The following is a 27,765-nucleotide window of genomic DNA, read 5'->3' on the forward strand; positions in this document are numbered from 1 at the left end:
GGCATAGTGTTTATTTTTAAGAGTCTATCTTTTAGAGATAAATGCTGAAATATTTATGAATGAAAATAATATGATGCCTGGCATTTGCTTCAAAACAAACCTTGGAAAAAGAGAAAGCAAATAGAGGTATAGATGGAACAAGACTGGCTATGAGTTAATAATATTCAATCTGAACTGTGGGTACACATGAGTTCATTACAGGATTAGTCTCTCTATAAGTGTGACATTTCCCTTCATAAAAAGTTAAAAAATGTCTCTGTTTGAAATGTGGCAATGAACATCAGGTCACTATGGGAAATCTTTAACAATTAAATCAACACAGCTATATTTAGGACACAGATTAAAATCACAGTGGAGATAGCAGCACTTGAGATCATTTTGGTCAGCCTTTTGTCATTCAAATAGATTTTACCAAACTATCCATTCTGCTCATTTCTATTACTTGGTTGTCTTCTTTGGTCTGGTTGCAGTATTCAGTGAAACACAGGATTAGATTTGGGGGAGAAAACAACTACAAAGTATCATAAAATCATTTTGGCTTGATTTTTATACTTCTATTTTGGTAACTCTATGAAATGAATGATACCTGCAAAATTAATTTTAGCAACTGAGTTTTTTCCTACTATATAAACAGCTTTCCTCCTTAGAGACAGTAGGAAAATGAACCTCCCAAAGCTACTCTTTCCCAGCACTTGTTGCCCAGTCCACAGATCTGTGACAGTGCTGTCTCTGAAAGCTCACAGCAAAACGAACATGATATAAGCAAAACACACGGGAACAGACAGCATGCTGAGTTCTTCTCTGATATCCCTAAATTATTCAAGAGCCTATAGTTTTGACTAGGTGATACCCCAAGGGCAAACTATTACTAATGAAAAACCAACTATACCTAATTAACTGCATTGCTCTGGGCTAGTGAAAAATCAGAAATTTCCGAAGCCACTTGAAAATGATCATATTTATACAGAACGATGATACAGGTGGCCATATTTCTTTGAAGCACATAACTCCTCCTTTTATCCCTACTGCCTGTCCCTTTGGACCACTTACACTACACTGATTCAAATCTAAACACTGGGAATCTTCTCACTAACTCTAAAGTGGAAGGGGCTACTGTCAAGGGCTATTTATCTTGCCTTTCATTAGGAGCTATGTATTTTTGGTGCTCGGAAGTAGAAAACACTAAATTTGACCTACATTATCAATAGGAGAGTTGGTCCACATAAGATTTTTAAAATAATTACCAGCATTAAAACTCTATCCAGAGATGTCAGAAACTCCCTTTCTCAAACACATAACTCAATACAGTTAAAGGTTTAAATTTTATAATAATAAAGGATAAAAGATATACATCTTGAGGAAATCAGAATGTTAATATCGGAATTATAGTCAATGCTCAATTTATCCATGATATTGCAACCAGTCAATTCTAAAGGAGATCAGTCCTGGGTGTTCTTTGGAAGGACTGATGCTAAAGCTGAATCTCCAATACTGTGGCCACCTCATACAAAGAGTTGACTCATTGGAAAAGACTCTGATGCTGGGAGGGATTGGGGGCAGGAGGAGAAGGGGACAACAGAGGATGAGATGGCTGGATGGCATCACCAACTCAATGGACATGAGTTTGAGTGAACTCCAGGAGTTGGTCATGGACAGGGAGGCCTGGCGTGCTGTGATTCATGGGGTCGCAAAGAGTCAGACACGACTGAGCAATTGAACTGAACTGAACTGATTGCACAAGTAAGCAATATTCAGTGGTAATTCAAAAGTTTAGCAATCAGTTTCAATATTTTTCCTTCAGCGGTTCTTTATCAGTACTAGACCTATGAACTAAAATAAAAGATAGACTGATTTACAACTCTGCTTCTCTGTCATATACTGGTTATCTTTCTAAAGAAGAAGAAAAAAGTAAGTTATATGGGAGAAGAGGAGAAGGAAGAGGGAGCAGGGAGGAAGCAGGAAAAGTAAGGAGCAGGAGAAAAGAAAGACAAGCAGACCTCGGGAAAGGTAGTTTACAGAATGCTGCAGAAAACCAGATGTAATAAAAATATGCAAATTGGTTTTTAGCTAATTGAGTGAATGGTGTGTGTGTATATATATATATATATATATATATATGTATGTATATCATTTCTCATCAAGAACCCACTGTTAATGATTTTAAGTAATGCTTAATTTCAACGTGATATTCTGCTTAACATGTTAAATGCTAAGTTATGGTGATCACAAGTTCACAAACACATGGCCTATTTGCAGGCAAGAAGCTCTGCAACCTTATTACAGAATCAATAGCCTGTTCTGTTTTGCAGTCTCAGTAAATTTTTGCCACAACTTCCAAAGGAGTTTAGGTCTTAAAGTTCCTTAACATTTCTATTTTGAGACAAAAATGTGTAGACTTCTTTCAGCTAATATCCAACTTAATCAATAGCAAATTGAACTAAATAAGAATAAACCTAAAGATACCTTGGGGAAGCAGTCAGTGTTTGTTTGTTTGTTTGTTTGTTTGTTTTGCAGGGGGGGGCGGCGGTGCTTCAATCCAGTCAAAATGAAGAGAGAGAAGTTGGTGTAGGTGGACTAAATAGGGCCTCACTGCTGGCTCATCAAGTAATCATAACAGTCAGAAACATATAACAACCGGTTTGAAAAATAGCTGTTCATTTAATAGCTGGCAAAAGAACTCTGCAAAGACAGCATGAAAGACAAAAAGGCCACTTCTCAGAGGACTCACCTGTCTTTCCCAGTTTCCTTCTTAAACACTCCATCACAGTAACTCATGCGCTTCTCTGTGGTCACATAAATTTGGGCATTGGGATAGATGTCAACAGTCTTTTTCAACATGTTGTACACAATGCCATTGCCATCTTTCCTCATATTGCGGAAAGGGCCCCAAATAACATAAATAGTAGTGTTTGCTTCCTTGAAAAAATAATCAGGGTTTTTCAGCAAAAGAGGAACGCTGGTATGGGATACGACGCGAATCATTGTCATACGGCCAACATCCTCTTCATAGCCCTTGGTGGGTGCATTGTTCATTCTCCAAATGCAGGATGACTGATCTATCTCATTCCCCACCTTCTGGCCGACCATCTGACCTGAGTTTGACACGATGGCACAAAGATTACAGTCCAGTTGCAAAGGCTGAAAAACAGAAAGAAAAACAGGGCAAGTGGGGGAGAAATGTGTAAATTAGAAAGTTCCTCATATCCCAACAAGTTTTTCTGGGAAAACAGAAATTCCAGATATTGTGCATAATTGTGGAGTGTGGGAATATCACTGAAATATATTTATACTAATCCAACACTAGCTCCACAGGATATCAAGCTTGGGGCATGCCTCCATTTAAAAAGTGAATATGGATTGCTAAGAAATAATTTTCATTTCTCTTTCTTGTGTTGCTTTGAAATGCAATGAAAAAGCAGTCATTTGTTTCCCACTTTATATGATGTCTTTTCATTCAAAACTGTTATTTCAATGAAATAAGGAAATACAGAGAGATTTGCTCTTTTTAATAAGGATGATAGCTAAAAAAAGAAATGCAAAAGGAGTATATATAGGCATCAATTCTGAAGTTTACTTATATGTGTGAATGATTATGTGGTGGTTGATAAAATTATAAAAAATTCAGCAAATGATGAGATTCTGAATTTTCAAAACCCAGAACTACTGAAGATAAATTTCAGGCTAGCAAAAATATTATAGAGACTCAAAAAATTCCCTTGCATCACCATGGTTAAACAACCACTGTGCTCTTGCTTATTCTAGTTGGATAGGAAAGGCTTGTTTTTAAGAACTCAGGGAAGGCATGTACACAGACAGTCTCCACCATCCTTTTATTTCTTTATTGGAGTTTAATTGCTTTACAATGCTGTGATAATTTCTGCTGTACAATGAAGTGAATCAGCTATGCCTATACATATATCCCCTTCCTACTGGACTTCCCTCCCCCTATTCTCCCCACAGTCCCACCCATCTAGGCCATCACAGAACACTGAGCTGGGTTTCCTGAGCTATACCGGAGGTTCCCACTAGCTATTTACTTTACAGACGGTAGCGTCTATACGGCAATCCTAATCTCCCAATTTGTCTCACTCTCCCCTCCCCCTGACTCCGCCCAGTGTCCACACGTCCATTCTCTGCGTCTGCATCTCTATTTCTGCCCTGCAAATAGGTTGATTTATATCATTTTTCTAGATTCCACATCCTTTAACCAATGAGGTAACAGAGACTCAGAGAGACTAAGCATCAACTTTCAGGGCTGGCACGTGATACAGTTGCATTGGTAGATTCAACTCTAGATCCAACTCTAAACCCACCGCTCTCTCCCTTATTCTCTGCTTGTTTTTTCCCTTCCCAGGTGGCGCTAGTGGTGAAGAACCACCCAGCCAATGCAGGAGACAGAAGAGACACGGATTCGATCCCTGGGTCGGGAAAATCCCCTGGAGGAGGAGACGGCACCCCACTCCATTCTTGCCTGGAGAATCCCATGGATTCTCAGAGGAGCCTGGCCGGCTATACACTCCATGGGGTTGCCAAGAGTTGGACGCGACTGAAACAACTTAGCATACTCGCAAGCAAACCAAATACAGTCGACACTCCGCGGATAGAAAATACCACACCATCCGGGTTGCTTGGATCTGTGGATGCAGAATTGGAGCATATGGAAAGCCCATGGCATGGGAATCGAGCATCTGCCGGTTCTGGCATCCACTGGGGTCCTGGAATCAACCCCCCTCGGGTATAGAGGAATGACTGTAAATTCCTTTTACAATTCCCCCACAGGTAAAGAAAAGAGAACTTTTAAACAGTGAGTGATAAGGGGACAATGCACTTTGCTGATACATGCCTTTCTTCTTTTCTTTCTGTGAGATTCTACATTTATGTCTGATATGTGATCCCAGATTTCTTGGTGCCTATTGGTCAGCGGCCTCTTCCACACTATGTATTAGTTCTGTTACAATTTATTATTTAATTATGTCTGTCCACTAGAAAGCAAACTCCATAAGAGTAGGCTCAATGTCTGTCTTCACTTAACCCCACTCCTCAGAAATCTCTGGAATACTATAGTATTTCAAATACACAATGGTCAAGTTAGGAAATGAAAGCAATTTAATGAAAAGAATTTATTAGGACTCTAAACATAATATTAGGGAAGAAGTGGACTTTTTCAATTCATCTAGAATTGCTGATTTAGTTAAAAAGAGAAAAGCAGTTCAGAAAAAACACATCAACATACCCACAGGGTCAATCTAGGCAAGTGAATCTATTTATCTGAGATGTCAAAATTAAGAATTTTTAAAAACCTTACTTATACAGCCCACAAAGGTCCATTTTGAAGTGCCTTAAAAGTCTGCTATAAAATGGACTGACTGTCCATCGCTCCTGCTCCAGTAAGATTTCTAAACCTAGGTGGGCAGCAGGTGGTCCAGGCACCAGGTCAGAATAGCTCCTCTCAAGGTGGGTGACTGTATTAGGGCACTTGGCAATGGGATTTTCTAGGTTCGTGCCATAATGAAGACTTCACCAAAGGGCAAATGGAGGCACAAGAGGATGCCTCATAGAACAGGCATTGATTTAAGCCCCTTCCTCGTGCATTTAAGCCCCTTCCCTACAATCTTTGGGAAGATTGTAAGGAAGAATACAATGCTCTTCCTGACATCCTTTAGACTTAGCTGAGTCCTTCAAACTCAGTCACATAAATCAATGCCTTATTTGTGTATCACACGACACATTCCAATTTATCACCAAAATGCATATGGTGCCAGTAGATTAGCTTCCATTTAGTGTTCCAAGAAGTTGCTTCCCTGTATACTAAAAACATTTTAGGGTACCACCCCCACACACTAAAAAAAAAATCAAAAAGAAAGATATAAAGAAAAAGCCTTGGAGGTGTTCTAATAACCAAAATGCAGCAATTTGCACTGGATTTCCAAGTCATTAAAGTGAATTAGCTGGTTCTGCTACAACAAGGCTTCATTTAACTAATAAGAATCAGCATACTGGTTTCACTTGACAATTGTAACCTCTGAGAGTGATCAATTAAGACATCACAGTCTGTTTCATGACAACATATCAGCTGTGCAGCTATGAGGTCAGCAGCTGACTAATAACTTGAGGGCAAATATGGGAAACAATGGCCTCTTGTTTATATGACAAATACATAATTGGGCAGGGTGCTATGAATATAATACCTTTGAGGGTAGGTGGTGATCTTTAAATTGCCCCTTTCTTTTATACTATTCACTTGGCCATATTGTCACCAAGGCCAGGGTTGTATGAGACTTCCTCATGTTATACTACTTGGTCTCAGAACTGCCTGGCTTCCTGAATGGGGTACCAGGAGTCATGGCTGCAGGTGTGACTATTCTATTTACCACATAGTTGCAGGAACCATCTTTACAGTATGATAGGAGTGCAGGGCTAGATGAATGAAACATTCCTAATCATAATCAGAAGCTTCAGGTAACACGAAGAGCTTGTTAAAGCACAAGGGACTCATCTATATATTTAAAGGCACTTTCAAACTACAGTAAGCCATGATAAAAAGAAAGACACACCTGGGCACGGACGGATGGTTTGACCCAAGGGCTGCTCTTATCTGGTTATCTCAGTTCCTTTTATTAGCTTTATCACTGCATCTTGTGATCTCAACTTTCTTTGTTAAAATGTCCTGCTGTTTCTTGAGCTCATTTATGTTTTTTGATTTGGGGCTTTTGCTTGAACATTTATTCCATGTGTGTCCACTCGCTCAGTTCTGCCTCAGTAAGCAGTTTCTTTCTAAATACAGGCCCTGGATTTTCCGAGACCTTTGGAAAGATTTATCTGACTCCACTTTATCAAGCCGTATCATAATTTTGAACTCTCCTTTTCAGTTGACTTGTCCCTATTTTTTGTTTCTTTTCATTAAAAACAAATTTGACCTCTTTGTCTTTCCCTCTCATACACTCAAAACATCATCAAGCCAAATGCTTTGCTTGAGCTTTGGCTGTGTCTATAAACTGAGATTACCACAAATATTCAGCCAACCATCTGGGCAGCTGTATTCCTAAGAGAAATCTCACAAATGTCAAATGCTTCCTTTCATCTGAAGCCTAAGATACTGATTTTTTTTGGGGGGGTGGCATCATTATATAGGCATAACTTACTTTACTGCATTTCATTTTATTGAGCGTCATACATACTGTGTTTCCTTTTTTCTTTCTTTTTTTTTTTTTTTTTAACAAATTGAAGGTTTGTTCAGTTCAGTTCAGTCACTCAGTTATGTCCAACTCTTTGCGACCCAATGAACCACAGCTCACCAGGCCTCCCTGTCCATCACCAACTCCCAGAGGTTACTGAAACTCATGTCCATTGAGTCGGTGATGCCATCCAGCCATCTCATCCTCTGTCATCCCCTTCTCCTCCGGCCCTCAATCCCTCCCAGCATAAGGGTCTTTTCCAATGAGTCAACTCTTCGCATGAGGTGGCCAAAGTATTGGAGTTTCGGCTTTAGCATCATTCCTTCCAATGAACACCCAGGACTGATCTCCTTTAGGATGGACTGGTTGGATCTCCTTGTAGTCCAAGGAACTCTCAAGAGTCTTCTCCAACACCACAGTTCAAAAGCATCAATTCTTTGGCACTCAGCTTTCTTTATAGTCTAACTCTCATATCCATACATGACTACTGGAAAAACCATAGTCTTGACTAGACAGACCTTTGTTGACAAAGTAATGTCTCTGCTTTTCAATATGCTGTCTAGGTTGGTCATAACTTTCCTTCCAAGGAGTAAGCCAGTGTCTTTTAATTTCATGGCTGCAATCACCATCTGCAGTGATTTTGGAGCCCAAAACAATAAAATCAGCCACTGTTTCCCCATCTATTTCCCATGAAGAGATGGGACCAGATGCCATGATCTTCGTTTCTGAATGTTGAGCTTTAAGCCAACTTTTTCACTCTCCTCTTTTACTTTCATCAAGAGGCTCTTTAGTTCTTCTTCACTTTCTGCCCTAAGGGTGGTGTCATCTGTATATGGCTGTGCCACGGCTCAGGAGCGGCCAAGGGGAGCTACCCCATGTCCAAGGTCAGAGGCAGCAGCCAAGAGGAGTTACCCCACATCCAAGGTAAGAAGCAGTGGCTGCAGTTTGCTGGAGCAGCCGTGAAGAGATACCCCACGTCCAGGGTAAGAGAAACCCAAGTAAGACAGTAGGTGCTGAGAGAGGGCCTCAGAGGGCAGACAGACTGAAACCACAATCACAGACAACTAGCCAATAGGATCACACGGACCACAGCTTGTCTGACTCAATGAAAGTTTGTAGTCAAATGATGGCTAAGTATATTTTAGCCATAGAGTATTTTTTAAGTTAATGTATGTAGTTTTTTAAGACATAGGCTATTGCACGCCTAACAGACTACAGTATAGTGTAAGCATAACTTTTATATACCCTGGGAAACCAGAAAATTCATGTGACTTTATTGTAATATTCACTTTATTGCAGTGGTCTGGAACTGAATGTGCAATATTTCCAAGGTTTGCCTTATTTGATTTGGGTATTTTCTCCCTTTACAAGATATACTACCGCCATACTGTATATCTGATAATAAATACTCAACTTGGGGAAAGTTAATTCAATGATATCTAGTAAACAACCTTCAACTACAAATTGGCGCTTACCAAGAGCATTGCCAATGACTGAACAACAAAGGCGTTTGCCCTGCCTCTACAGAGATTGAATCCCATGCTGCTATACCTGTTGACCTTCAACAATCCCTGAGGGAGTTCAGGGTCCAGTGAGGCACTCTTTACTCCAGGGAATCTGGTGGGACAGGTCTTTAGAGAGTTGGATGTTTTTAGGAAAAGATTTTATTATCTCAATCCTTGCATCTCCTCATATCTAGAGAAGCACTAAATCCCTTCACAGTGACATCAGATCCTCATGACTAACAAAAACTTTTTATAAAATGAGTGCTTCATGGCATTCTACTCTCCCTTCACCAAAACCTTATACATTGACTTTCCCCCACTGCTGCTTTGGAGCAGTCTCTCAGAGCTATCTGAGGTGCTGCCTCCCAGGCTGCAGTCCTCATTTTGCCCCAAATAAAACAATTCACAATTCTCAAGCTGTACATTTTTTTTTTTAGTCGACACAACCAAGTAATTTTTACCATGCACTTGTTCCGTGCAAGGCTATGTTAAAGGTAAAATAATTTTAGGATTTTAATTACTGTGAATTTTAACCTCAGTATACAGCTCTGTGGTAGGTGGGGATGTTTTATGACCAACTAGAGCTGGTCACGACTGAGCGACTTCACTTTCACTTTTCACTTTCATGCATTGGAGAAGGAAATGGCAATCCACTCCAGTGTTCTTGCCTGGAGAATCCCAGGGATGAAGGAGCCTGGTGGGCTGCCGTCTATGGGGTCGCACAGAGTCAGAAATGACTGAAGCGACTTAGCAGCAGCAGCAGCAGCAGGGTCAATTCATATACTATTGGTTGGCTGAAAAATTCGTTTGGGTTTTTCCATAACATCTTATGAAAACCTGAATGAACCTTTTAGCCAACCCAATGTTTTAAAGGTCTAATGTACTGCCTTGAAAAACTCCTTTCTCTGCTAAAATAAATCTTGACATTTGCCTCCTTTTTGAAAAAGAATTTGATTCCTATCTGACATGCAGGCAGAGGATGAGAGAGGTAAAAAGCAGTGTGATGAAGACATATGAACACTGAGTATTATATTTATTGACATTAACATGATTAAATACCTAATATGGGCCAGTCATCCTGCCCAGCACTTCATTACAATATTCCATTCAGTAAATTCTTCAAAAGTTAATTTTTACTTCATATTATTGAACTGAAATTGAAATGAACATGATGTCCAGTGAATACTAGATATCTTTCAGGTTAAAAAGACAGCACATATTATCTTTTGTGAAATGCATTCATAGCACTAATAGGAAGTGGGAGGTAGTAAAGAAATATTTATTATGAATTTGCACTACCCCTAATAAACATGTAGGCAAACACCTCAACTCTCACCCAGTATTATATTAAAACTATCTACATTAAATTATAAATCAATGCTTTTAAATATGCTGGTGGCCAAAAATTTCACCAAAAGGGGACAAAGTTTCCTAACTGATGAAGGTCTCCTCAGGAGTGTTAGGGTTTTGTATGCGGATAGACATAATCTCTCCTTTCTGGCAATGACATTATGATGGCATAAGAAATTATGTGGATTTTTTTTCTTAATCATTAAGTTTAAAATATGGCTGAAATTTCAGTCTAAGATAACTAATTATGACTGATTTTATTAGCTTTAAAATTGTCCTCCATATTTTTTCACTCAATTTGCTTTTCAAACTTTTTTGTAATAGGAGTGAGTTGTGTTTCTTTCTGAAGCATTAAATTATTACAGTCCATGTCTGAGAAAATACAAAACCATGGCAGATGCGTTGATAAGCTGGTCTCTGTGGCTGAAGGAATGCCTCTCCCCAGTGCAAAGTCTCCTGGAGGTAAATTCACTTTAGAAGCTCACAGTGGCTACTGTCAACTCCTTGGATAGCAAAGATAGCTGAGATGCCAAGCCCTCCCCTAACTCTTTGAATCACTCCCCTCTCCATACAGATGAAGATTCTAGGACACTTACTGCCTAGGTAATATGTTCATCCTTAGGTCATTTTACAGTCATGTGGATTTTTATTTTTAATTTATCATAAGCATGGGCATTCAGTACAGAAATGAATTCTTGTTTGCACAAATGTGTAAGAATATAAGTGCAAGAGAATCCTTAATACTATGGCGGTAAGAGAGGAAGATGAGGCTATTCTAATCTCTTTTGAAGAGTCTGTGGTATTTTAATAATTAGCTTTATTTTCCTGTGACTAAATATTATTTAGGCAGACTCTAGAAACCAATTAACCATGACATGCCCAATTGATCCTTGTCTGGCTAAAAAAAAAAAAGTGACCGAAACTAATAGGTCATTCACTCTGATCAGGAAGTCTCACCTTTTATTGAGTCACAGTCACTTTTCTCTTCAAATTAGGACACATATAGTTAAAGACTTCTTTCTGTTTCTCTGCTCTAAATTTACACACACACACACACACACAGAGTCACCCTCATCCTGCAAATGAGACAGCTCATTCTCCTAACCACTTTTTCCATCCCGCTCCTTACCAACCAAACCACTTTGGAAAATGTCCCTTCTCTGTTCTTTGGGTAAGAAACTGACAAATTGCCCTATCCTTTTTGAATGATATATTGGGACAACTGCCAAGCACTTTACATTTTAATCAGTAAGAAGAATGAAATATTTAACCTTTACTTTTTTCTCCATGAATAGGCTTATAGACAATAGAATAGATAATTAAAATCTGTGAATTAAAACTTGCAAAACAGTGTGGTTTCCCCAGCAAAGAGAAATGGCCATGTACGAAAGGTCACCTGTCAACTAGTTCTAGTTATTAAATCTCTGCATTTATCACTGTGGTGGCTCCATGGAAAACGAAGGTCAAGACATTAAATTATGAAATAGTCAGGATTAGAAAAGGTCACTAAAAACTCAACTAAAATTTAACCAAACCTGCTAATTCCACATCCTTTGAAGTGAGCAGACACAGCCAGGGATGAAACACACACTGGATGGAACTAATCTATCTCCCTATTTTATCCCTATATTCAAAATGAATTTCCATTTGATGTCTTGAAGTCTAAAATGAAACTTGCTCATCTCAAATAAAAACAGGAGCTTCGATAAATATTTCAGAACAAAATCATGTTTGAATCGAACCAGCTTAAATTATTAAAAACGTTGTTTTACACCACTCTAAGGGTTGCTTTCACTTCAATCATGAGAATGCAATTTAAAATATTAGCAATGGGGCACTCCTGGCATCTTAAATGCTTTACAGGACAATTAGCAAATTCACCACTCACTAATTTCCTACTTTAATGTTGAAACAAATGAGATCTTTGCTTTTCATCATGCAATTTGAATGAATTTGAACAAAGCAGGTTGAACAAAGCTCCAGAGACACACTCTTCAGTTTGCTGTCATTTATTTCTCTACTTTTCCTGAATGTCTTTAGAGTTTTAGTTTTAGAGGCTTCAACATGTATAATGATGCCATTGGGGAATAGATTTTGCCTTTATTCTCCTTGATGTTCTTTTGAGGTCTTTCAAGTGAAAGGTACAAAAAAGGCATTAACAATCTGGCATTGTTTTTATTGCTCGACAAAGAAAAAAATGTATTTTAATTTTTCCCATGTTTCAGGAATGATTAAGCAAGCTGTTTTCATCCACACTGAGTCACTTTCAGCAGACCTCTAACTGTGAGCAAAGACTTGTAAAGATGGTTCTAAAGAGAATTCAGCACAGTTCAACCAAGCCAGCCTGTATATGTACTTCTTTGCCCCTCCACAAACCTGCTTCTTTCAGTTAATGCAGCTTTCAGAAGCAGTGTGTATAAGTCATACAGTATGAGTAACTGCACATAAAAAGACTGATTTGCTAACCCACGGTTTGGCTCTGGCTCTCTGTGGATTTGGGATATGGCATTTACCTTGATTCCTACATGGTGGCATTATATCCAAGCATAACACTTAACAGGGGGGTGCATAAAAATGTTAATGTCAAGAGATAATTCTAAAACCAGCAACATAAAACTCTGTTTCTCAGGCACCATAGATGATGTGTTCTCTTGGTTTGGAAGTTCCTTTAAGAAATGGATCTGATACTCATGCAGGTGTGCCAAATGGAAGCAGCTGGCTTCCTCTGGTGCACGTGTGCTAAGTCACGTCAGTCGTGTCCCACTCTTTGCGACCCTATGGACTGTAGCCTACCACGCTCCCCTGTCCCTGGGATTCTCCAGGCAAGAATACTGGAGTGGGGTGCCATGCCCTCCTCCAGGGACCCCCCAGACCCAGGGATCAAACCTCTGCCTCCTGCAGCTCCTGCTCTGAAGACGGGTTATTTACCGCCGAGCCACTGGGGGAGCCCTGTGCATTCTCTGGACTAGAAGACAAATGAGTCTTTTCAAACCAAAAAAGAATTTTTATCTATAGAATGAGAAAATGGGAGTAATTCTCACTGTCAGGTCATAAAAAAAATTGACTGATTTTGAGGCCAGTTTCAGTTCAGTTCAGTTCAGTCGCTCAGTCGCATCTGACTTTGCAACCCCATGAACCACAGCACATCAGGCCTCCCTGTCCATCACCAACTCCCGCATTTTACCCAAACTCATGTCCATTGAGTCAGTGATGCCATTCAACCATCTCATCCTCTGTCATCCCCTTCTCCTCCTGCCCTCAATCTTTCACAGCATTAGAGTCTTTTCAAATGAGTCAGCTCTTAGCATCAGGTGGCCAAAGTATGGGAGGGCAGTTTACCTCTGGATTTTATTTCTATGTAGCTATTGTTCTGGCTAGAATTTGCTTTGGAACCTAGGAAACTAATGTTACCTCATAAATGTTTTTAATTGTCATGTAGAATTTTTGCCAGATATATAAAGCTAGCGATAAACTGAACATGTGTTGACGAATATTCAACACAGGTTTTTGTTTTTTTTTTAATCTTGTTCTATTTTCTAAGCTGAAGGATGCTTTAGTGGGTTTATAGTTTGAGAGAAAGGGCTGGTGAAGATGAGAAATTGCAAATACATGACAAAGGCCCACTAAAGGAGTGAGAACCTAGAAAAGAGAGGAGTTGATAACTTAAGGAATATTACTGATGTTGTTTAGTTGCTAAGTCATGTCTGACTCTTTTGTGACCCCATGGACTGTAGCCCATTACGCTTTTCTGTCCATGGGATTTCCTAAGCAAGAATACTGGAGTGGGTTAGCATTTCCTTGTCCAAGGGATCTTCCAGACCCAGGGATAGAACCCAAATCTCCTGCATTGGGCAGGTGATTCTTTACCACTGAGCCACCAGGGAAACTCTTGAGGAATATTACTTGGTCATAAAATGAATGAGATATTGCCATTTGCCACAACATGGATAGACCTAGGGATTTATCACACTAAATCAAATAGTTAGACAGTGGAAGACAAATATGATGGCATCACTTATATGTTGATTCTAAAAAACAATATAAATAAACTTATTTTTAAAACAGAAACAGACTCACAGTCAGAGAAAACAAACTTATGGTTATCAAAGGGGGAATGGGTGGGGTGGGGATAAATTAGGAGTATGGGAATAACAAATACATATTACTTTATATGTGCAAGAGATGCAGGAGAGGTGGGTTTGATCCCTAGGTTGGGAAGATCCCCTGGAGTAGGAAAAGGCAACCCACTCTACTATTCTTGCCTAGAAAAGTCAATGGACAGAGAAGCCTGTTAGACTACAGTCCATGGAGTTGCAAAGAGTCAGACACAACTGACTGACTGAGCATGCATGTAGTATATATGAACTAGATAAACAACAAGGATTTACTGTATAGCACAGAGAACTATGTTCAACATCTTTTAATAACCTATAATGAAAAAGAATCTGAAAAAGAATATATATATATATATATGGTATATAACACAATAGTGAAGTGAAGTTGCTCAGTCATATCCGACTCTTTGCGACCCCATGGACTGTAGCCTACAAGGCTTCTCTGCCCATGGAATTTTCCAGGCAAGAGTACTGGAATGGGTTGCCATTTCCTTTTCCAGGGAATCTTCCCCACCCAGGGATTGCACCCAGGTCTCTCACATTGCAGGCAGATGCTTTACTGCCTGAGCCACCAGGGAAGCCATATAACACAATACTTTAAATCAACTCTAGTTCAATAATAAATAAAATTTATTTTATTTATACAGTTGGATGGGCAGCCTTTGCAAAAATAGACACTTCTTCCCCTAAGACAGGAAAAAAGAATTAAGAATGACAAGAAACTGTGACCTTACAAGAGTGGAATACAACCAGAGTTTACCTCAGATTCCCTTACATTTCTATAAAGCAAGTAAGGGTTAATTGAGAGACTTAGAGGTAAAGTTAACAGGATTAAGGAGAGATATGAACTTTCGAGAAATAGAGCATTTTGGGCAAGAATCAAAAGGATTGCCAATTGTGCCACAGTTAGAATTTAGAAATTACATATTTTTGATGATGATACTGTAAGATTCTGTATTCTTTCTAAGTACTGTTTAGGGGCACAGAGGCAAGGATGAAGAGAGCTTATCCAGCTTGATCCAGGGCTGAGGCTTGGGGCAAGTGGTATACTGAAAGCTTGACACTGAAAAATAATTATGGGCAATAATAATATAAATTTCAAGCTGATAGTGGAAGGAAATAAATGGTAGGAAAATGAGCAAATGGAAGAGATAAGGAAACAAGAATGTCTTAGTGGGGTTATGTTCATTCAGTGGAGATAGGGAGAGAGATGCTTGTATCGTATACCCTAAGATTATGCTTATTTGGAAAATAAGGAGAAAAATGTGGCTAATTTAGGCTTTAAATTAAAGGCCTATGATTTCAATTGAGAAAAATTTCAGGAAAGAAGCTATAGTGTAAGTCATTTCTTCAAGTTTGGAAATGCAAAAACCAAAGAATAGAGAATATTCAAATTCATTAATAGTTAAAAAGTACCATGTACTTGCATTGAAAGAATTAATATTGTTAGATGACCATACAACCTAAGGAAGTCTACAGATTCAATGCAATCTCTATCAAAATATTAGCATCATTTTTTTTCACAGAACAAAATCAAGTAATTTAAAAATCTGTATGGAAACACAAAGACCCTGAATAGCCACAACAGTCTTGAGAAAGAAGAACAGAGTTGAAGGAATCATGCTCATGACTTCAAAATATACTACAAAGCTACAGGAATTCAAACAATATGGTACTGGCACAAAAACAGACACATGGGTCAATAGAACAGATAGAGAGCCCAGAAATTAACCCACACACTTATGGTCAATTTATGGTAAGGAGATAAAAATATTCAATATTCAAAGGGAAGACAGTCTCTTCAATAAGTAGCATTGGGAAAACTGGAAAGCTATATGCAAAAGTATGAAATTAGAACATTCTCTAAAACCATATACAAAAATAAATTCAAAATGGATTAAAGATCTAAATGTGAGACAAGAAACCATAAAATTTCTAGAGCAAATCATAGGCAGAACACTCTTTGACATAAATTGTAGCAGTATTTTTTGGACTTCTATCCTAAAGCAAAGGAAATAAAAACAATAATAAACAAATAGGGCCTAATTAAACTTAAAAGCTTTTGGATAGTGAAGGAAACTATTGACAAAACAAAAAAACAACCTACTGAACGGGGAAAAAATATCTGTGAATAATATGGCAAACAAGGGGTTATCATCATATATATATACAGCTCACACAATTCAATATATTAAAAAATCTGATTAAAAAATGGGAAGAAGACCTGAATAGATACTTTTCCAAAGAGGAATGCAGGCATGTGACTGACAGGCATGTGAAAAGATACTCAATATTGTTTATCATCAGGGAAAAGCCAATCAAAATCACAATAAGATATCACCTCACATCTGTCAGAATGGCTATCATCAAATTACAAATAACAAATGTTGATGATAATGTGGAGAAAACGGAACTCTTGCACATTATTGGTGGAATATAGATTGGTGCAGCCACTATGGAGTATGGAGGTTTCTCAAAAAACTAATAATAGAACTACCAAGAAAAGGTGAAAGTGTTAGTTGCTCAGTTGTGTCCATGTGGAGTATAGCCTGCCAGGCACCTCTGTTCGTGGAATTCTCCAGGCAAGAATATTGGACTGAGTAGTCATTTCCTTCTCTAGGGGACCTTCCCAAACCAGCAATTGAACCCACGTCTCCTGCACTGCAGGTGGATTTGTTACCATCTGAGCCACCAGAGAAGCTCATTGGTGGGAATGCAAATTGGTGCAGCCACTGTGGAAAGCAGTATGGAGGTTTCTAAAAAAAACAAAAATATAACTATCATATGATCCAGCAATTCCACTTCTGGTACATATCTGAAAATAACCAAAACACTTATTTGAAAAGAGACATGCATCCCAATGTTCACAGCAGCACTATTTCCAATTGTCAAGATATGGAAGCAACCTAAATGTCTATCAACAGATGAGTAGATGAAGAAAATATGGTATATGTATCCAACAGAATATCATTCAGCCATAAAATAGAATGAAAATTTGCTATTTGTAGCAATGTGGATGGACTTGGAGGGCATTATGTTAAGTGAAATAAGTCAGACAGAGAAAGGCCAATACTGCATGATATCATTCATGTGTAGAATCTAAAAAAATACAAAAAAACTAGTAAAATTAAAAAAAAAAGGAGAGAAGAAACTAGTGGTTACCAGTAAGGAGTGAGAGAGGGAGGGCAATATAGGGATGGGGAATAAAGGGTTATTATGAAATTATATGAAATCATGCGTGTGAAACTTTTGAAAATTGCAAAGCACTATGGAATTTAAATAATCTTTTATTCAATAGAAATAAAGAAAGATCTAGAATGAGAACCAATTCTGCTTCATTATGTTAATCTGCAGAATTCAGACCACCCTTTCCATGGCAGATAGCTAAAATAACTAGCAAAAAAAAAAATAAAAATCATCTCTTGAAGACTATCCAAGAACTAACAAGATAGTGGAGAATTGCCAGCCTGGAGAAGTCTTGAATTCTAGGAGGTAGGTACATCAACACTAAGGAGTATTTTTGCCCTGGAGGTATTTGTGGCTCTGGAATAATTAGCAAGATTCTGCTTCTGTCAGTCTCTTGGGTCTAAGTAGACACAGATCACAATCCAGAGCCCCAAAAGAGTAAATCAACATCCACTTTGAATGAGGACTCCTAAGATGTATTCTAAGAATAAATTTTGGAAAAAAAACCATCTTGTAAAATCTGTCATCTTCTTTAATGTCAATTGGTTGATTCTGAAAACCTGTATTGAAAATTGTATAGATAGAGTGCCTGATGAACTATGGACGGAGGTTCGTGACATTGTACAAGGGACAGGGATCAAGACCATCCCCATGGAAAAGAAATGCAAAAAAGCAAAATGGCTGTCTGGGGAGGCCTTACAAATAGCTGTGAAAAGAAGAAAAGCGAAAAGCAAAGGAGAAAAGGAAAGATGTAAGCATCTGAATGCAGAGTTCCAAAGAATAGCAAAAAGAGATAAGAAAGCCTTCCTCAGGGAACAAAGCAAAGAAATAGAGGGAAACAACAGAATGGGAAAGACTAGAGATCTCAAGAAAATTAGAGATACCAAGGAAACATTTCATGCAAAGATGGGCTCGATAAAGGACAGAAATGGTATGGACCTAACAGAAACAGAAGATATTAAAAAGAGGTGGCAAGAATACACAGAAGAACTGTACAAAAAAAGATCATGACCAAGATAATCATGAAGGTGTGATCACTCACCTAGAGCCAGACATCCTGGAATGTGAAGTCAAGTGGGCCTTAGAAAGCATCACTACGAACAAAGCTAGTGGAGGTGATGGAATTTCAGTTGAGCTAGTCCAAATCCTGGAAGATGATGCTGTGAAAGTGCTGCACTCAATATGCCAGCAAATTTGGAAAACTCAGCAGTGGCCACAGCACTGGAAAAGGTCAGTTTCCATTCCAATCCCAAAGAAAGGCAATGCCAAAGAATGCTCAAACTACCACACAATTGCACTCATCTCACACACTAGTAAAGTAACGCTCAAAATTCTCCAAGCCAGGCTTCAGCAATATTTGAACCGTGAACTTCCAGATGTTCAAGCTCATTTTAAAAAAAGCAGAGGAACCAGAGATCCAATTGCCAACATCCACTGGATCATAGAAAAAGCAAGAGAGTTCCAGAAAAACATCTATTTCTGCTTTATTGACTATGCAAAAGCCTTTGACTGTGTGGATCACAATAAACTGTGGGAAATTCTGAAAGAGACGGGAATACCTGACCACCTGACCTGCCTCTTGAGAAATCTGTATGCAGGTCAGGAAGCAACAGTTAGAACTGGACATGGAACAACAGACTGGTTCCAAATAGGAAAAGGAGTACGTCAAAGCTGTATATTGTCACCCTGCTTATTTAACTTCTATGCAGAATACATCATGAGAAACGCTGGGCTGGAAGAAGCATAAGCTGGAATCAAGATTGCCAGGAGAAATATCAATAACCTCAGATATGCAGATGACACCACCCTTATGGCAGAAAGTGAACTAAAGATCCTCTTGATGAAAGTGAAAGAGGAGAGTGAAAAAGTTGGCTTTAGGCTCAACATTCAGAAAACAAAGATCATGGCATCTGGTCCCATAACTTTACGGGAAATAGATGGGGAAACAGTGTAAAGTGTCAGACTTTATTTTCGGGGACTCCAAAATCACTTCAGATGGTGATTGTAGTCATAAAATTAAAAGACGCTTACTCCTTGGAAGGAAAGTTATTACCAACCTAGATGGCATATTCAAAAGCAGAGACATTACTTTGCCAGCAAAGGTCCATCTAGTCAAGACTATGGTTTTTCCAGTAGTCATGTATGGATGTGAGAGTTGGACTGTGAAGAAAGCTGAATGCCAAAGAACTGATGCTTTTGAACTGCGGTGTTGGAGAAGACTCTTGAAAGTCCCTTGGACTGCAAGGAGATTCAACCAGTCCATTATGAAGGAGATCAGTCCTGGATGTTCTTTGGAAGGAATGATGCTGAAGCTGAAACTCCAGTACTTTGGCCACCTCATGCAAAGAGTTGACTCATTGGAAAAGATTCTGATGCTGGGAGCGATTAGGGGCAGGAGGAGAAGGGGACGATTGAGGATGAGATGGCTAGATGGCATCAGTGACTCGATGGACATGAGTCTGAGTGAATTCCAGGAGTTGGTGATGGACAGAGAGGCCTGGGGTGCTGCAATTCATGGGGTCACAAAGAGTTGGACATGACTGAGCGTCAGAAATGATTTGGACGGGAACTATAAATGACCTTAGATACCTGGAAAAATTGAAGGAATTCTTCCCCGGGGGGAAGATAAAGCACCCCTAGACCTCGAATTATTGCTACAAATAAAATTTCAAATACAGTTCCCAACACACAATCTAAAAAACCCAGACATCTGAAAAGTCAAAACATTATTAGAAGAAGCCAACAGAAGTAGTCCCATAGGAGCTCCACATTTGAAATTACATGGCACAGACTAAAACAACAATGTTCACTGTGTTCAAGGAGATAAAAGCCTAGTGAAAATGTTGGCAGGGAAATGAAAACTATACAAAGGGATGGACCATATGTGAAAAAGAACCACTTAGAAGTTCTAGAACTGATAAATAAGGTGCATGACATAAAAGATTCAATGATGTATTTAACACCAAATTAGCTAGACAAACTTGCCAGAAAAGTTAAAGAGAATTAGTGAACTAGAAGACAGAAGCAACTGTTCAGAAAGAAACGTGAGATTAAAAAACGAGAGAGAGAGACAGAAATGCAGAGAATACAATATAAAGGCCTAACACAACTTTATTGAAATACCAAAGAAGGAAAGAGATAGAATGGACAGAGGTCAGTAGCTGAGAATTCCCTAAAACTTATAAGACTCTCCAAATTCAAAAGGCTCAGCTGATACTTGCCAGGAGAAATAAATAAAAATAAATTCACATCTAAACATATTACAGTGATGCTTCATAAAAACAAAAACAAAGAGAAAACTTCAGAATTAAAATTACCATAAAATAACATATAATTTGAGATGGGGTAAATGGGCTTCCCTGGTGGCTAGGAGGATAAAGCGTCTGCCTGCAATGCAGTACACCCAGGTTCGATCCTTGGGTTGGGAAGATCCCCTGGAGAAGGAAATGGCAACCCACTCCAGTATTCTTGCCTGGAGTATCCCATGGACAGAGAAGCCTGAGTGGGCTATAGTCCACGGGGTGGCAGAGTCGGACACGACTGAGTGACTTCACTTCACTTAAAATGGAGTAAAACTATCTTAAAGTTCTTATATTGTCATGGAAAGAGGATAACATAATTTTCTAAACTTAAGACGTCTGGTCGGTATTCCTAGGGCAGTAGTTCTCACACTTTTTGGTCTCATGTACCATAGACAGTCTTGATAATTATTGAGTATTCTAAGGATCTACTGTTTATGTGAGCTGAATATACATCAAAACTTACCATATTCGAAATTGAAAATGAAAAGACTTTGAATATCCATTTATTAAAAAATGCAATAATATGACCATTTCATATTAACTTACATTTTAATGAAAAGTAATCATATTTTCCACAAAAATAGTGAAAATAATACTATTATTTATATTATAGTTTTATAAATTTCTTTAATGTCTAGCTTAATTGAAAATAGCTAGATTCTCACAACTCTCCCTGCTTTCAATCCATTAAAATATGCTGTTTTGGTTGAAGTAGATGAAGAAAATCCAGTTTCACAATGATATACACATCTGTAGTAGGAAAAGGGAGATAACTGTGGATATTTTTATTTGAATTTATACCAAAATTTGATGAGGCAATTTCTTAAAGTTTATTTGCAATATGAAATCTAAAACCATATCAATAAAATTGTCTACTGTTATGTTAGAATTCATTTGTTTAGCATCTTGCATAGACCTTTAACTCATGCATGATTTTATAGCATCATACATTGCTAATGTGAAGAAATACGAGTCCAGTAAGTTATGCAGCGGAGAAGCCAATGGCACCCCACTCCAGTACTCTTGCCTGGAAAATCCCATGGATGGAGGAGCCTGGTAGGCTGCAGTCCAAGGGGTCGTGAAGAGTTGGACACGACTGGGCGACTTCACTTTCACTTTTCACTTTCATGCATTGGAGAAGAAAATGGCAACCCACTCCAGTGTTCTTGCCTGGAGAATCCCATGGACGGGGGAGCCTGGTGGGCTGCCATCTATGGGGTCGCACAGAGTCGGACACGACTGAAGCAACTTAGCAGCAAGTTATGAAGATATTTGAAACACTGATATATTCCAATGTATATTTTAAACACATTAATTGATATTACCAGTGAATCCATCAGAAAAGCCTTTAAGTTTTGGAAAACCAGAAAGCTGAAGGTGAAAAATAGAAATTTTCCAAAATGCTAATTTTGACTTGAAAGTTCAATTCTTGTCATTAGCTAAATATGCTGCCTGTTATTTTCTTGAAGTGACAAGCTCATTTCATTCATGTGAGAAAATGTCTGCCAAATACCTAAATCTGAATATTCATAATCTGGCTCTTATGAATCTTGGCTGTTATTTCAAGTAAAAATGATGTTCAGTGAAACTTGCAACTCATATGAAATTTTTCATAATAAAAGTATTAGGAAGAAAAATCAATATAACTTGCAACATTAATAATAAATGATATGATAATGATAATAAATCATATGATCACCTCAAAAGAAAAATCATATGATCATGTGGTCATCTCAGTAGATGCAGATAAAGAATTTGGTAAAATTCAACACCAACTAATGATTAAAAACCCTCAGTAAAGGGAAAGTTACAGGGAGATTCCTTAACCTAATGAAATGTTTCTACAAAACAAAAATTCTATAGCAAACATTGCACTTCACATTTAATGGTAAAATGCAGATAGTTTGTTATCATTTTTATTAGAGTTGGAATTGTTAATACAAATTAGAATGCAAATCAATTGTATTTCAATACAGCAGCAACAATAAAAAAAAATTAAGTAAAGCATTTACAATGACATCAAAATATAAAATACCTAGGAATAACCCTCATAAAATATGGGCAAGACCTCTGTGGAGAAAATGACCAAAATTTATCAACAAACATTTTTAAAACTCTACATAAATGGAGGGTTATAACATGGGCATAGAATAGAAAACTTAGTAAATAAAGATGTACATTCTCCTCAAATGGGTCTACACATTGAAGATTGTTGTTACTGGCACAAGGACAAACAACAATACCCAAGGAACACAGTATAGGGCCCACAAAATTGTGATGAAAGCACCAAGTGGAGTAGTGGAGAAAAAAGTCAGGCTTTAAAAAAAGTGGAGTTGGAAAGACTGGATAATTTTATAGAAAAAAGTACATCTAGACTCTTAATTATATTAAAAAAAAATCTGTTTCTGGTGAACTGGAAACCTGTATCTGAAAGACAAAACAGTAAGCTTTAAGAAAAAAAAGAAATGAGGAAAACTTTTATAATATCAGAATAGGAAATTTTTTCCTAAGACATAAAAGCTCTAACAAGAAAGAGATGGATAAACTATGTTAAACTTAAGAACAGCTGTTCATCAAAAGATGGCACTAAAGAGTGAAAAGGCAGGCCAACAGAGAAATTTACACAGTTGACCCTTGAACAACACAGGTTTGAACTGCGAGGGTCTACTTACACAGGGATTATTTTTGCAACAGCAAATAATACAGTATTATATGGTCTACTCTTGGTGGCATCCACAGATGTGAACCCAGAAATATGGAGGAACCATGTCCTTGGAGAACAGAGTATAAATTAAGCCTGAATTTTCAACTGCATGGAGGGTTGGTACCTCTAAGCTTCTTATTGTATATGCTTTCCACTGTATATACTTTCTCCCTCTCCTTGAGGTGCATGCATGCACATGTGAGTGTGTGTGTGTGTGTGTGTGTGTGTATCCTAGAAAGAGTTAATATACAAAATATATAATGAATTCATACAAATTAATAATAAAAGACAGTAAGTAGACAGCCAAAGCAATTGGAAGACTACAAAAACTAAGTCATTACATAAAAGAGTGAATTCAAACAACAAACAAATATAAGAAAAGGTGCCTATCATAAGTAATCAGAAAAATGCAAATTAAAACAATGAGAGGTACTTGTTCATCTACCAGGGGCCTGTAATTAAAATGTCTGACAATATCAAGTGTTAAAAAGGATGTATCAGTTCAGTTCAGTTCAGTTCAGTCGCTCAGTCGTGTCCGACTCTTTCTGACTCCATGAATTGCAGCACACCAGGCTTCCCTGTCCATCACCAACTCCCCGGAGTTCATTCAAACTCACGTCCATCGAATAGGGGATGTCATCCAGCCATCTCATCCTCTGTCGTCCCCTTCTCCTCATGCCCCCAGTCCCTATGTATAGTAATAGGTAATCTCAAGCAATAACTGATAAGAGTGTGAAACTGTAGCTTGATACTATATACTTGAATATATGTATATACCCTAAATCCAGAAATACTACTTCCTGCTAGGTATATCCTATGAAAATGCATTCTTTTGTGTACCAGGATTCATTTACAAGAATATTCAGAGAAGCAATTTTATAACACCTTTAAATGCAAATAACACAAATTTTCATCAACAAACTTGTACAAGGGAATACTATCTAATATGGAAAACAACTAAACATGAATGAATCTTAAAAGCATTATGTAGAGCAAAAGCCAGCTACAAAGGAACCCATAGTAAAAGATTCTACCTAGGATTTTTTTTTTAAGGACTTCCCTGGTAGCTCAGATGGTAAAGAATCTGCCTGCAATTTAGGAGACCAGGGTTCCATCCCTGGGTCAGGAAGATCCCCTGGAGAAGGGAATTGCAGCCCACTCCAGTATTTTTGCCTGGAGAATTCTATGAACAGAGGAGCCTGGCGGGCTACAGCCTATGGGGTCACAAAGAGTTAGACACAACTGGACTGAGTAACTAGTACATCTGCACAGGATGCTTTTTAATGTGATAAGGACCATCATTCTGAAACCAAAACCAAAAGCATAGTGAACAGTGCCCTATCAGAATAGCAGTCACGTGTTGTAAGACAGTAGTTAGTTCAGTTCAGTTCAGTTCAGTTCAGTCGCCCAGTCATGTCTGACTGTTTGCGACCCCATGGACTGCAGCACGCCAGGCCTCCCTGTCCATCACCAACTCCCAGAGTTTACTCAAACTCATGTTCATTGAGTCAGTCATGCCATCCAACTATCTCATCCTCTGTTGTCCCCTTCTCCTCCTGCCTTCAATCTTTCCCAACAATTGGGTCTTTTCAAATGAGTCAGCTCTTCGCATCAGGTGGCCAAAGTATTGGAGTTTCAGCTTCAACATCAGTCCTTCCAATGAACACTCAGGACTGATCTCCTTTAGGATAGACTGGATGGATCTTCTTGCAATCCAAGGGGACTCGCAAGAGTCTTCTCCAACACCACAGTTCAAAAGCATCAATTCTTCCACGCTCAGCTTTCTTTACAGTCCAGCTCTCATCCATACATGACTACTGGAAAAACCATAGCCTTGACTAGATGGACCTTTGTTGGCAAAGTAATGTCTCTGCCTTTTAATCTTCTGTCTAGGTTGGTCATAACTTTCCTTCCAAGGAGTAAGCATCTTTTAATTTCATGGCTGCAGTCACCATCTGCAGTGATTTTGGAGCCCAGAAAAATAAAGTCTGACACTGTTTCCACTGCTTCCCCATCTATTTCCCATGAAGTGATGGGACTGGATGCCATGATCTTAGTTTTCTGAATGTTGAGCTTTAAGCCAATTTTTTCCCTCTCCTCTTTCACTTTCATCAAGAGGCTCTTTAGTTCTTCTTCACTTTCTGCCATAAGGGTGGTGACATCTGCATATCTGAGGTGATTGATATTTCTCCCAGCAATCTTGATTCCAGCTTGTGCTTCTTCCAGCCCAGCGTTTCTCATGATGTACTCTGCATAGAAGTTAAATAAGCATGGTGACAATATACAGCCTTGACGTACTCCTTTTCCTATTTGGAACCAGTCTGTTGTTCCATGTCCAGTTCTAACTGTTGCTTCCTGACCTGCATATAGGTTTCTCAAGAGGCAGGTCAGGTGGTCTGGTACTCCCATCTCTTTCAGAATTTCCCACAGTTTATTGTGATCCACACAGTCAAAGGCTTTTGCATAGTCAATAAAGCAGAAATAGATATTTTTTTTGGAACTCTCTTGCTTTTTCGATGATCCAGTGGATGTTGGCAATTGGATCTCTGGTTCCTCTGCCTTTTTTAAAATGAGCTTGAACATCTGGAAGTTCACAGTTTACGTATTAGTTAAGCCTGGCTTGGAGAATTTTAAGTATTACATTACAAGCATGTGAGATGAGTGCAATTGTGCAGTAGTTTGAGCATTCTTTGGCATTGCCTTTCTTTGGGATTGGAATGGAAACTGACCTTTTCCAGTGCTGTGGCCACTGCTGAGTTTTCCAAATTTGCTGGCATATTGAGTATAACACTTTCATAGCATCATCTTTTAGAATTTGGACTAGCTCAACTGGAATTCCATCACCTCCACTAGCTTTGTTCATAGTGATGCTTCCTAAGTCCCACTTGACTTCACATTTCAGGATATCTGGCTCTAGGTGAGTGACTGAAGTGGTTGACACTATCATGATTGAAGGGTGGTGAAGATCCTTTTTGTACAGTTCTTATGTGTATTCTTGCCACCTCTTCTTTATATCTTCTGCTTCAGTTAGGTCCATACAGTTTCTGTCCTTTATTGTGCCCATCTTTTCATGAAATGTTCCTTTCAGTTCAGTTCAGTTCAGTTCAGTTCAGTTCAGTCGCTCAGTCATGTCCGACTCTTTGCAACCCCATGAATCGCAGCACGCCAGGCCTCCCTGTCCATCACCAACTCCCAGAGTTCACTCAGACTCACGTCCATCGAGTCAGTGATGCCATCCAGCCATCTCATCCTCTGTCGCCCCCTTCTCCTCCTGCCCCCAATCCTAATTTTCTTGAAGAGAGCTCTAGTTTTTCCCATTCTATTGTTTTCCTCTATTTCTTTGCACTGATCACTGAGGAAGGCCTTCTTATCTCTCTTTGCTACTCTTTGGAGCTCTGCATTCAAATGGGTATATCTTTCTTCTTCTCCTTTGCTTTTCACTTCCCTTCTTTTCAGAGTTATTTGTAAAGCCTCCCCAGACAGCCATTTAGTTTTTTGCATTTCTTTTTCTTGGGGATGGTCTTGATCCCTGTCTCCTATACAATGTCATGAACCTTTGTCCTGATTTTGACAGACATCAGGCACTCTGTCTATCAGATATAGTCCCTTAAATCTACTTTTTCACTTCCACTGTATAATCATAAAGGATTTGATATAGGTCATACCTGAATGGTCCAGTGGTTTTCCCTACTTTCTTCAATTTAAGTCTGACTTTGCAATAAGGAGTTCATGATCTGAGCCAATGATCTTCCAAAACAGTTCTTTGGTAGCTCATCTGGTGAAGAATCCACCTGCAATGAAGGAGACCCCAAGTGGATTCCTGGGTTGGGAAGATCCTCTGGAGGAGGGCATGGCAACCCAGTCCAGTAACTTGCCTGGAGAATCCCATGGACAGAGCAGCATGGCCAGGCCCAGTCCAGGGGGTCGCAAAGAGTTAGACATGACTGAAAGATGAAACACAGCACAGGACATGCTGAGAAAGGTCACATACATTCTCCACCTCTTGAAGATTGCCAATGCATATTAAATACTAAAGTTTATATAAAGTCATTCACTGGGAAAACCTGTCTCATTTTGTTTAATTCAGTTTCAGAAATTTATTTGGAAACCTCATTTCATTTTTTTCTGGTAGGAAACTGATTTATATTTTATGGGTTAAGAATTTGGAAAATAGTATGGAAACTCTGCACAAGGTATGTTTTTTGTTAGGGCTGGGAACAAGATGTGAATGCCCACTGATACCGTAATTATTTCACATTGTTCTGGAGTTCAGCAAAGTAACTGGAGATCACTGAAATAACTGAAGCCCAGAGGCAGGGTTGGGGAGGTATAATACTGGAACAGAAGAGAAAAATCATCATTATTTGTAGATGATATGATAATCTTTCTTGTAAGCACAATTAATCAGAGAAAAACAATTAGAACTAA

General features: G+C 38.6%; 1 protein-coding gene across 1 annotated transcript in view; it reads right to left on the minus strand.

Moving 5' to 3' along the window:
- ST6GALNAC3 (ST6 N-acetylgalactosaminide alpha-2,6-sialyltransferase 3) overlaps positions 1-27,765 on the minus strand; it is a 636,542-nt gene that overhangs the window by 255,223 nt on the left and 353,554 nt on the right. Inside the window, exon 3 of the mRNA XM_040232540.1 lies at positions 2,729-3,138. Coding sequence (XP_040088474.1) covers positions 2,729-3,138 — 410 coding nt within the window. The remainder of the gene's footprint in view (positions 1-2,728; positions 3,139-27,765) is intronic.

The sequence above is a fragment of the Oryx dammah genome, unplaced genomic scaffold (genome assembly GCF_014754425.2).
Source record: "Oryx dammah isolate SB20612 unplaced genomic scaffold, SCBI_Odam_1.1 HiC_scaffold_28, whole genome shotgun sequence".
NCBI lineage: Eukaryota > Metazoa > Chordata > Mammalia > Artiodactyla > Bovidae > Oryx > Oryx dammah.